Source organism: Mus pahari, chromosome 6 (assembly GCF_900095145.1).
Source record: "Mus pahari chromosome 6, PAHARI_EIJ_v1.1, whole genome shotgun sequence".
NCBI classification, from domain to species: Eukaryota; Metazoa; Chordata; class Mammalia; order Rodentia; family Muridae; genus Mus; species Mus pahari.
Window position 1 is genome coordinate 86,387,599 of NC_034595.1, and position 11,580 is coordinate 86,399,178.

Sequence of the window (11,580 nt, forward strand, 5' to 3'; positions counted from 1 at the left end):
AATGGTACAATAGCTGTGAATGCGTTCTCACACATCAAAGACACAAGTGACGTGAATAAATACTCAGGGGCTGACAGCAGAGGGCAGGGCACGGCACGGCACAGGACTGACACCTGTTGTCCCTCCGGGATACCGACAAGGAACGGTACAGAAACCACAAATTATCTGCATAGATAGTAAAGAAATCCCCCTTATGTCAAAAATGCACATCCGGTCAGGCCACGTGGGACCTGCAAGGCTCTCGGGACCCACGTCAAGAACTGCAGGTTTCCAAGAGAAAGCACTAATCCGAGTTAGTAGGTGGTGTCTGCATGCTGACCGTATCTGGGATCACTTCTAGCCTTGACTAGAAACCACAGGGAACAGGGCATGTTCCCAGCCGTGGCCAAAGATGCACAGTCGCTGTTATCTGTCACTGGGATACCTGTACACCCAGGAGTCCCCTTGTTTTTAGACAGGGTCTTGGTACATGGCCCAGGCTGGCCTTAAACTTGCAACATCCTCCTGCCTCTGTCTCCTAAGTGCTGAGAGGATAGCGTATGTCACCATGCTGAGTACATTTGGTATTCCTGACTATGAATTGTGCTCTGCTCAAGACTGGGGCAAACAGTGGCACTCTGAGGGGGAGGACGGAGGTTCTGGAGAACACACTCTGAGGGGAGTTTGAAACCCCAATAGTCATTTGTCATGTGGTTGCTCAAGGTTCATGCATCTTACTCTCTCTGTGTACTTAAGTTTGTGTAGAATAAGTCCAGGATACAGGCTTCTTGGCTAGAAGTAAATATTTTCCCAATTGCTCTGTCCTGTCACACCAAAAAAGGAAATACCTTATTCGGAGATGGTCTAACTCATGTAGCCCAGGCTAGCCTCGTTCTCTCGATCCTCCTGCCTCAGTCTCCTGCAGGCTGAGATCACAGGCCGGGGGCCACCACACCCAGATAACGTTTCCTTTAAGACAGATGTATCAGGGAACACAGAGGGAGGTGGAAGGTGACCAAGCTCACCTGACAGGTGAGATCCCAAGCTCTATAGAAAAGAAGGCAAGCAAGCAGGTGTGGACCCACGGCATCAAAGACTCCAGTATACGTCCACAGTTTAACTACACTGAAAGCTCTCTTCTGAAAACCAGATCCTCGAGTCTAAAAATAGTTCACATAAAAATATAAAGCCCAGGCCCACCATTAGTCTGGAATAGAACTTGACTTTCTAAGCCGAGGGAGAGGGACGTTCCATAGAGAACCTTTAACTCCATGCATCCTTTGAGCCTGGCTCTTCTCTCACTATGACTGTTTACATTCTAACATGTAAATTCTAGCATGTAGCATGACTGTGAATATCCAGGGAACCCACATAAAGTGGCAACACAGCTGCCAGTGGTCCAGGTAACATTATGTACGCAGATTTGAACTTCTTGACTTAAAAAAAAAACCCGACAGCAACAGATGTTCTTTAATTGATGGGTAGAAAATGAAAGCCAAGACAAATTTTAAAACTGGGTTAGGATCACTTGGAAAATTAGAGAGCATGTGTACTATATATTATATGTACTATATAATGGGAACACACAACTCCCCAACAGTTGAGAACACACTTGCTGGCAGCGAGGGTCTACCTTACAATCAAGCAACCTCCTTACAAAGAAGCAACCTGCTGAGCTCAGCACTGCAAAGCACTGTGAAGCCAAGGATGACCTTGAATTCCTGATCTACTGTATTTGCCTTCAAAGTCTCAGGATCACGGCGGCAACGTGTGCCTGGATCCAGTCAATTGGGAAGACCCACTGAGGCCTGGTGTTTGAGACCAACCTGGGCCACATGAGATGGCACCTCAAAACAAAACTCACTTTATCTGGCAGATGACTTGGATCTAAAAACCAGTGCGGGTGGAATCTTAATCTTCAACTGAATCTACACAAAGGCTTTCCAATGGCAAATGCAGAATCCAGCATTCGACAGGATCCGAAGGCCAGGGACACCTGTCCTGTTCTTATTAGGTATGGTGGCACACACCCGCAGTCCTAGCACTTAGGAGACAGAGGCAGGAGTTCAAGGTCATCCTTGGGACACAGCAAGCTTGAATTCAACCTGGACTACAGGAGACCCTGTTTTAATAAGAAACACAATGCACATGTGTGTGTGCACATGTGGGCACGTATGCACGACCATGAGATCAATCCTACCACAAAAAAGACCCAGCCCTAACATGTACATGGCTCTCATGGCTTCAGTTCTCTACGTTCCTTTCTTTGCAGTAGCAGCTATGTTCCTCTCTGGTCTATGCCCAGCCCCTTCACTTAGGCCAGCCAGCTCTGAACACTTGCTGTGTAAGAACAGTTGGATGAGTGGAGCGGCTGATGTGCCTGTAGCCCGGTACTCAAAGGCAGGAAAGCCTGTGAGGGACCAGTGAGGCTGAGCAACCTATGGAGGCCCAAACAGCACATCTTCAAGTGTAAGAAGCAATTCTATCTGAGGACCAACTGCAAGCAAAGGTGGAAATGTCCGTTAAAGGGGGAAGTCACAGGCTAGCCTGAGCTACGGTGTGAAATCTTGTCTCAAAACCAACCAACCAACCAACCAAACAAACTCAACCACCCCCAAAAGAATGTTTACTCTCCCTAGTCCATGGGGAAAAGTACAGGTAATTTTTCATTCCGAACAGCTGAAATACTTGAATGGAAATCTTGGAAGTGTGTAGTGCTCACCCCTGTAATTCTAGCACTTGGGAAGCTGAGGCAGGAGGATCACAGGGGACGTGAGGCCCAGGAGCTACAAAGTGAAACCCTGTCTTTGAAGAAAACAAAAACAAACAGGCTCCCCCAATTTAAAGTGGTCTTCACAAAGTCTTATCATTATCTTCTAAAGTTAAGACCGACTAATGTCCATGATTACACACACAGCACAGGAAACCTCAAGCAGTAGCAGGCCAGCATTAAGGTAAAGAGAGTGACTGAAGAGCTGCCGTGCAAGCTCCAACTACGTAGTCCTCAGCCAAGCTTCCCGGTGACACATCCCACTGGCAAAGGTCGGGTTCCTCCAGCAGAGCCGAGGCTGGGAAGGGCTGAGCTGGGAGCAGAGTTCTGTACACCACTGTCACTGACTGCCAAGTAAGATGGACAGCCAAGAGAGCCAGGGCAGATGGACAGCCAGGAGAGCCAAGAGCACATCTGCCCATGACATCTGGATCTGACAATCTCAGTCATTTGGCCTTTCATCCTCAAAGCTAGTGAAAAAATACTTGAGAGAAATGACTTCTACAAATGATTTTGTATCTCAGGTTTCTTCTCGTGCAACCAAAAAAAAGAGGTCATGTCTACAGAACAACACTTTGCCTTTCCTCAATAGATTTGTTATGACACTGCCACACCTGTACAAAAATACCCACACCAAAGTACTGAAATCGTAAGATTAATTTTTAAATCTGTAAAAATGGCAGTGCACTGGGTGACTCTACTTCTGGCCTGTGGTACCCAATGCTCTACAGGTTCAAGGGAACTAATATTTCTGGGGGAGGAGACAGGTGCCACATGGTCAGGGCTAACCTTGTCACTTAAAGTGCCATTGAGAATACTGTTCAGAATTTCAAACAGCTGGCCGAATCTGCTACTCCACCCCACGTTCCAGCCTGGGGAGGCTGGCCCAACTGCCTGACAGATGCAGCCGCATCCCTGTGTGCTCCACGGCAGGCGCGGCGGTAGTAGTGGGACACACAGGCCGCTCACAGCGCACAGTCGAGCCGTTCACTCAGTGCCGCCGTGGGAGCTTCCGGGCGCCGCGTCTGCGTGATTTTCTGTTTCGGATTTTTTGTGTCTTCTTCCTCTTCAGTTTCGCTCTCACAGACATGCACCACCACACTGGGGGTGGACTCGGTTCCCGCGTGCAGTTCATATTTCTCCCCTGCAAGCACAGGAAGGGGCCTTACTCCCAGTGAAGGAAGCTGTTTCTTCTACCTCCCAACTTCCTCTTTGCTACGTCATTCAGTGGCTGATTTTTTTTTTTTTTTTTTTTTTTTTTTTTTTTTTTTAAGACTGAGTCTCATGAACTCTGGGCCAGTTAGAAACTTGCTGCTGTAGCTGAGGCTGACCTTGAACTCTAATTCTTCTGCTTCCATCTCCTAAGAGCTGGTTTTTTGTTTTTTGTTTTTTTTAAACTCCCTGGAGTCGCACTGCTGACCTGGAACTCCCAGGGAGTTGCCAGACTCTGCCTCCCAAGTGCTGTTAAAGTTGAGAACCACCATGCCCTGCAGAAATTCTATTTGTAAAGACACTGTTGGGCTGGTGAGATAGCACAGTGGGTAAGAGCACTGACTGCTCTTCCGAAGGTCCTGAGTTCCAATCCCAGCAACCACATGGTGGCTCACAACCACCTGCAATGAGATCTGATGTCCTCTTCTGGTGCATCTGAAGTCAGCTACAGCGTACTTATGTATAATAATAGATAAATCTTTGGGCCGGAGCAAGCAGGGACTAGTGAGCAAGGTCGACCGGAGCGAAGGGGGTTGAAGGGGGTTGAAGGGAGCAAGCAGAGGTCCTAAAAATTCAATTCCCAACAACCACATGAAGGCTCACAACCATCTGTACAGCTACAGTGTACTCATATACATAAAATAAATCTTAAAAAAAAAAAAAAGTAAAGACACTGTCCCTTCTGTCCTGAGCCCTAGGAGTTAAATCCAAGCACTTCAGGCACCTTCAAGGCAGACTCCTGTTAGCACACACCTTACAACCGTCCTTCTCTTATGCTCAGGTGAAACTTCATGGTGCAAGCGAGCCCAAGCATACCCTGTCCATCATGTTCATCTCCATGACTTTCAACTGCGCATGCTCAGGACTGCGCCTGCCACTGTATGAATACACACAAGCTTTCTCCTTCACTCAGGGAGGGCTTGCTACGCAAACAGCTCCTGTCTCTTCCTGTAGTTAATACACGGTTCTTCTCTCTTATATTCTATGCTTACTCTGGCTTTGTGCTCACGAAGAAGACGAGAACCCATTGATTAGATTACATAAATACTAATTAAATTGTTAATATAAATGCTAACTGCTGTTCTACAGATAACTAAGGTGGGCTAGTTACATTCACAGTGGTGCTGGGTCGCCATGGGAGGTACTGGCTGGGCTCTAGGCAGCAGTGTCTAGGGTAGGGCCTCTACTGTCTAAGAGCGCAACCGCCTGGGAGCGTAGAGTGCCTCCTCAAAGCCTCTGATGTGCCCTAGAAGACACACTGACCTTAACAGCAGGGAATCAGCTCGTCGCATTATCAAAGATGAGAGAGACCAAACAAGAAAAGACGTAAGAAATGAAAAAAGAATGAGAGAGAGAACTTTGGAAGGGCGATAGTTCATTGTCACTGTCACCCAAAGCAGCTGTCATCGACAGACACTGTGCTGACTGGCTGCAGAGAGAAAGCATTGAGAATGTCCACTAACTGCCTATATTAACTTCTGGCTGAATGGCTAAAATGATCACGCTGCATACATCATTTAACCCTTACAACACACTCAGATAACCCAGGCTAGGCAACTGGCTGAGGACCACAGCGCTGGAAAGTGCACAGCTGGAGTGGGAACCCAGACTGGTGTGGCCACACCATCCACTGGACAGTGCTGCTGTTGCTGGGCTCTGCACCCCATACTGAACACGGTCTCCAACACACAGAACAGCAATGTCTGAGGACACTGAGTGCTAAAGCGGAGTGCAGTACCTGGGCCCAGCTTGGAGACAGCACAGAGCAGGTCATAGTTGATCACTGGCATTGCGTCTTCGCTCTGCTTCCACCCCACGGGGGGTGAGGCGGGAGGGGAGATGAGGAATTGCTTGGTGGGTTGTGGTGGCAGTAAGTAGGACTTGTCCCGAGCCTCCCCGGACACCTGCACCTGCAGGGAACAGCATGCTTATGAGCGTCTTTTCCTTTCTCTTTCTGAGACAGGGTTTCTCTGTTTAGCCCTGGCTGTCCTGGAATTCACTCTGTAGACCAGGCCCACAGATCTCACTGTCCCTGCCTCCAGTTCTTAGATTAAAGGCGTGCACCACCACAGGGCTTTCATTTCCAACTTTATGGTAATTGTTACTTTCTTGGAGAGATGATTAAAACTGTCTCTCAAACTGTCTGTGACCTTCCAGGTGGTAGACTGAAAGTGGCCCCAGGCCCTGGACCCTTGATAAACATGCTACTCTGTGGTCTGGGCTCTAAGTGACCCTTGGGCTCTACATGGTAGGTAGAGGCTTGCTCCCCCGAGAGGTCAAACTGGGAGCCTTTAGGAGGCAGGGAGGCCTTTAGTCATGGGGACATACTCTAAGGGACAGTGGGACCCCAGCCCCTTACTCTTCCTGCTTCCCATGAACTCTGCCCCTATGTGCTACTGCATAGCCCAAAGGAAAAGGGCCAATCACATGCAGACTGAAACCTCCAAACCAGGGGCTAAGACTCTTCTCCTTTACAGCTGACTCTCCCAGGTATTTGCAAGCGGTGTGAGTGGGTGTGCGGGTTACAATATGTCAACCTGATGCAAGCTTTAGTCATCCAGGGACAGGAACCCCAGCTGAGAAAATGTCTCCAGAAGATCTAACTGCAGGCAGGTCTGTAGGAAGTTTTCTTAGTGACCGGTGTGGGAGGGCCCTGCCCACTGTGGATGATACCAGCCTGGGTTGTGGTTCTAGGTTCTATAAGAAAGCAGGCTGAGCAAGCCATGAGGAGCAAGCCACTCAGCAGCATCCCTCCATGGCCTCTGCCTCCAGGTTCCTGCCCAGGTTGACTTCTTGCCTTGGCTTCCCTCAAGGAATGGTGACTCAAGATACTAAACTACAGAAACCTTTTGTCTCCTGGGTGCTTTTGGTCACAGCGTTTCATCCAGTAACCAATTCACTGGGAAGGGCTGACTAACACACTACTGTCTCAGAAGAGAGAAAACTGCGTATGTGGTCCTCAGAGGACACAGGTCAGTTCCTTCTTTCCACCCGTGGATGAGTTCCTGGGATGAAACTCAGGCTGTCAGGCTTGGTGGCAAGCACCTTCACACACACACCCCAGGCCATCTTGATGGCTCTTGAAGGTTGTGTCCTCTGTTTTCCCACAGATGTCACCTCCTCAGTGCCATCTCAGATGAACAGAATGTTTAATCCGCCAACCTTGAAGTTTCAGGACTTCCCTCCCAGAGCCCTAGCTGAGCAAACGTGCCAGGAAAACGAATCCCTTAGCTGTTCATCTCAGAGAAACAAGAACAGAGGCTTAATGTGCTCCTAAAATACATGAAATGACATATGTGTAAAGTGTCTGCTGACTTCACAGGCCTCCGACCCGGTGCTAGAGCTGGAACTGTAGCAGGCTGTGTGCGCAGGCACAGAATGGCTGTTACCTGGGCAAAGTAAAGCTTCAACTTCCGGCCGTGGAACTCACTCTCGTGGAGCTCTATCCTCGCTCTCGCCGCGGCCTCCGGTTTGCTGAAGTTGATCCTCACTCTGCGAAAGCTCTTGAACAACTGGAATGTGACCTGGTCATCATAGAGGGTGAACAGGGCCTCAAACCTCTCCTGCACCGGGAGCAGCAGGGAAGAGGGAGGAGAGAGAAGGGGGAGGGAAGACAGAACACTCCTGTTAACAGGGACCCGCTAAGGGGAAGCAGCCTGGCACACTCCCTATGTCCTGTGCTCGTCCTTTCTCACTGGTGTTCAGAGTTGCTACCTGTTGTAGATTGCCCTGGTGCTGTTTGTATTTTGATGCTAATCCTGGCTCCAATGAGGAGTTTTAGAGAAGAGGAGGAAGGAAGAAAGAGGATGATGAGATGGAGGCATGGAGAGAAAGGAAGATGAAGAGGAGGTGGAAGATGGAGGAGAGCCACGTGGCCTGGAGAAGCTGCAAGTAGCAAGGGATCCCACAGCTGGGGAGTAGAGCAGTGCAGTGGTAGATCTGCCCAATATAGGCGTACAACTTATAAATATTATAACTAAATTGTGTGTTCTTTGCATGGGCATATTGGGGTTGGGGATTTATCAATACAAATCTGGCTGGTATTAATCATTAATCAATCTGGCTGTCTGGTGTTTTCCACTTATGATGATTTAGGTGGGCAAGAGAAAAACCGAAGCTTCGGAGCTGTCTTTGGTGGTCGGTGTGCCCGGAGAGGTGGCTCTGTGGAACAGGAGTGGTAGGTGCTGGCGTTTGTGCCGCTTAGCAAGCCAGGCTTGGGAACCAGGGCCAGGCTGCTGTTTTCCACATTGGGCAAGGAGGAAGGGGTGGCTTCTGATTCTAGAGCCTAGCGGGACCAAGCGTGGGCTTTTTAAAATTACACACAACAGATATACCGTGCTCATGTCTGCAATTTGCATGGACTTAAGATGGCTACCTCTGTTAGATACTGCAGGTTCAAATATTTATGATGTATAAGACAGTTGCCCGGCAGTGGTGGCGCACCCCTTTAATCCCAGCACTTGGGAGGCAGAGGCAGGTGGATTTCTGAGTTCCAGGCCAGCCTGGTCTACAGAGTGAGTTCCAAGACAGCCAGGGCTACACAGAGAAACCCTGCCTCAAAAAAATCACACTCACACACAGAACAGGGCCATGCCATGGCTGCTGTCAAGGCACCCAGCCTTGCTTCCTCTCATGGGAGACTAGAGTGTTTGGCACTCAGACCTTCCTTGCTTCCTCACAGTTCTAGGCATTTGTTTGCATGCTTATGTCTGACACACTAGGTGAGGTCTCCTTTGATTTCTTCCTCATAGAACCTGAACAACACCTGCTTAGCATGCACACACAACCTAACCTGAACAACCCTGCTTAGCATGCACACACAACCTAACATAGGTAAATCACTTGCTACCTTCTGCTTTTTTTTTTTTTTTTTGGTTTTTCAAGACAGGGTTCTCTGTGTAGCCCTGGCTGTCCTGGAACTCACTCTGTAGACCAGGCTGGCCTACTCAGAAATCCGCCTGCCTCTGCCTCCCGAGTGCTGGGATTAAAGGCGTGTGCCACCACGCCCGGTTTACCTTTTGCTTTTTAAAGACTAGGTCTCACACAGCCCAGGTGGTCCTGGGTTCTATAACAAAGCAGGCTGAGCAAGCCATGAGGAGCAAGCCAGTAAGCAGCATCCCTCTATGGCCTCTGCATCAGCTCCTGCCTCCAGGTTCCTGCCCTGCTTGAGTTCTTGTCCTGGCTTTCTTCAAGGATGAACAGTGCTGTGGAAGTAGGTGCCAAATAAATCCTTTCCTCCCCAAGTTGCTTAGGTCAGTGTTTTATCACAGCAACAATAACCCTAAGACACCGGAACACACGTGGGTGCAGACACACAAGCACACATGGTCTGAGATACAGGTAACGCTCCAATGGTTTTAAAAATGAAAGCCGGGCCTGAAGAGGTGGCTTAGTGGACTCAGATTCATTTCCCAGCATCCACAGTAGGTGGCTCTCAACCATCTACAACTCCAGTTCCAAGGGATCCATTACATTCATCTGGTTTCTCTGGGATTTCACTCACATATACACATAAATAAAACAAAAATCCAAAACAACAACAAAACAAAACAAAGCAAAACACACCACCAACAAAAGAAAATCAACAAGAACTCCATCTTCTGTCGAGTCAAAACTTTTCCACATAAAAATCCCTGAAATCAATTCACGGGTGTGAAGCTCTGCCCCATGATTCTTTCTTGAACTTAAGTGTGTATTCACTGTTATTTGTGTGCACGAGTGGGTGTGTGGGTGGCTGGGTGTGGAACTCATGAGGAGGTCACTCACCTCACCTTTCTGTGGGTTTCTGGGGAGGCTGTCAGACTGACATCACTGAGCAACAAGCACCTTTTCCCAGTGAGCCATCTCACTGTCTCCAAAAGCTTGTGACTATGATTTTAAGATAAAATGGTACGAAGAGCCTCCCAGATCCAAAATGCTTGTACAGTAAGTGTTGGATCTAAAGAGGATAGTATTGGCAAAGGATCCGTGCACTTCCCCAGGATGTTAAACCACTGCTAGATGACCTACAACTCTGAACACAAGGTGGGCAGTTTTTATACCGCACTGCTTAGGAATGGGGAAGATTTTTAAATATTCAGTACAGAAACAACTGTTTCTTCTCTCTTTCTCTCTCTCTCTCCTCCCTTCCTCCCATCGCTCCTTCCCTCCCTCTCTCTGAGACAGGACCTCTCTCCACAGCCTGGAACTCACTGTCCTGGAACTAACTCTGTAGCCCAGGCTGGCCTTGAATCCAGAGATCCTCCTGCCTCAGCCTCCCGAGTGCTGGGATTAACCCTGTGCCACCACCATCTAGCCTAGATAAATTTCTTTTAGCAGAATATTTTCCATCAGCGATTGTTTGAACTTGGGGATGCTACATTCACTGATAGACACAAAGGGCTGGGTTAAATACCTGTGCTTTCTTACACACAAAAAAATTATTTCTAATAGGAAATTCAGAGCTCTTAAAAAAACGAGAAAGCAGGAGGGATGCTTCAGATTCCTGAGCTGTGGCTGAACCGGGCAAAGAAACAGCTTTGGAAATAAAGCAACCTGCAGAGAAACCCTCTGTGGCTGGCCATGCCTCCCCACCCACCATGCACCGCTCAGGCTCCCATCTCCAGGCAGGAGCCCTGAGCCTCCCCATCACACTCCTAAGCCCAGTGCAGTTTCACATGCCACTCTTTTCTCAGAAGCCCTAGGACTGCACCCCGTAAGAGCAGCTTCCACTCCGCATCGCAGTGTTTTGCAGGAAGGCCCAACACCCACCTCCCAGCCCAGGGTTCTTGACTTGGGCGCTGAGAGCCTGAGAGTCAGTCATCCAAAATGCCTGTTGCTCTCCCCTGCCTCACACTGTCTAACTCGTTTTAGTCTATCTGGTTTCCTCTGGCTGAAGATTCCTTTCTTTGCTGAATTTCTAATTCTCACAGGTCTTCCTCAAGGCCACATGGCCCTATGAGAGACTTACTGAACCTGGCTGTGAACCTGTGTCCTTGACACCTCGATGGACTACAGGAACTGTCCACCCTGGGACTCAGATGCTGCACAATGCACACTCTATCCCCCAACCTACTCTGCATGGAGCCTCACTCTGCAGGCAACTGAGCACCCAGGTGTCTGAGCATGTATCCAGCTCTGCCCCTAAAGACACTGGAAGGAAGCCCAGCCTGGGCTACAGAGTGAGAGCCACTCTCACTGAAAGGGAAAAATCTTTGCATACAGACTAGAACATTTAAGGGCCAAGTCTAGAGTGGTGGCTTCTACCTGTAACCCCAGTGCTCAGGAGGCTGAAGAGGATTGCCCCGATGTCAGTCTGGGCCACACAGTGGGACTATGTCTTAAAGAAAGAAAGCTATGTAGGCTTTTGTGAACTTGTGCTGGATACACACAGACACTTTGCAAGTAAATAATAAGTAGTTTAAAAGGCAATCCATTTTTCCTTTAAAACCATAAAGAACAATACAAGCAATGTTAACAATGAGCTAATAACTATTCCTCATAGCCTCATAGTCCCAATAAGCCCCAGGAGAAAGCTGAACTGCTTCTTTAGTGAGTGCAGGAAGAAGACAAGGAGAGAGAAGCCAGGAGAAAAAGAAGAAGAAGAAGAAGGAGGAGGAGGAGGAGGAGAAGGAGGAGGA

General features: G+C 48.7%; 1 protein-coding gene across 2 annotated transcripts in view; it reads right to left on the minus strand.

Annotated features, from left to right (window-relative positions):
* Positions 1–1,416: 1,416 nt before the first annotated feature.
* Rcan3 (RCAN family member 3) overlaps positions 1,417–11,580 on the minus strand; it is a 19,353-nt gene continuing 9,189 nt past the window's right edge. For both annotated transcript variants that reach the window (XM_021200415.2, XM_029540368.1), the window contains exons 3-5: positions 7,351–7,524; positions 5,700–5,871; positions 1,417–3,893 (exon numbers count right to left, since the gene is read on the minus strand). In XM_021200415.2, coding sequence (XP_021056074.1) covers positions 3,715–3,893; positions 5,700–5,871; positions 7,351–7,524 — 525 coding nt within the window. In that variant the 3' untranslated portion in view covers positions 1,417–3,714. The remainder of the gene's footprint in view (positions 3,894–5,699; positions 5,872–7,350; positions 7,525–11,580) is intronic.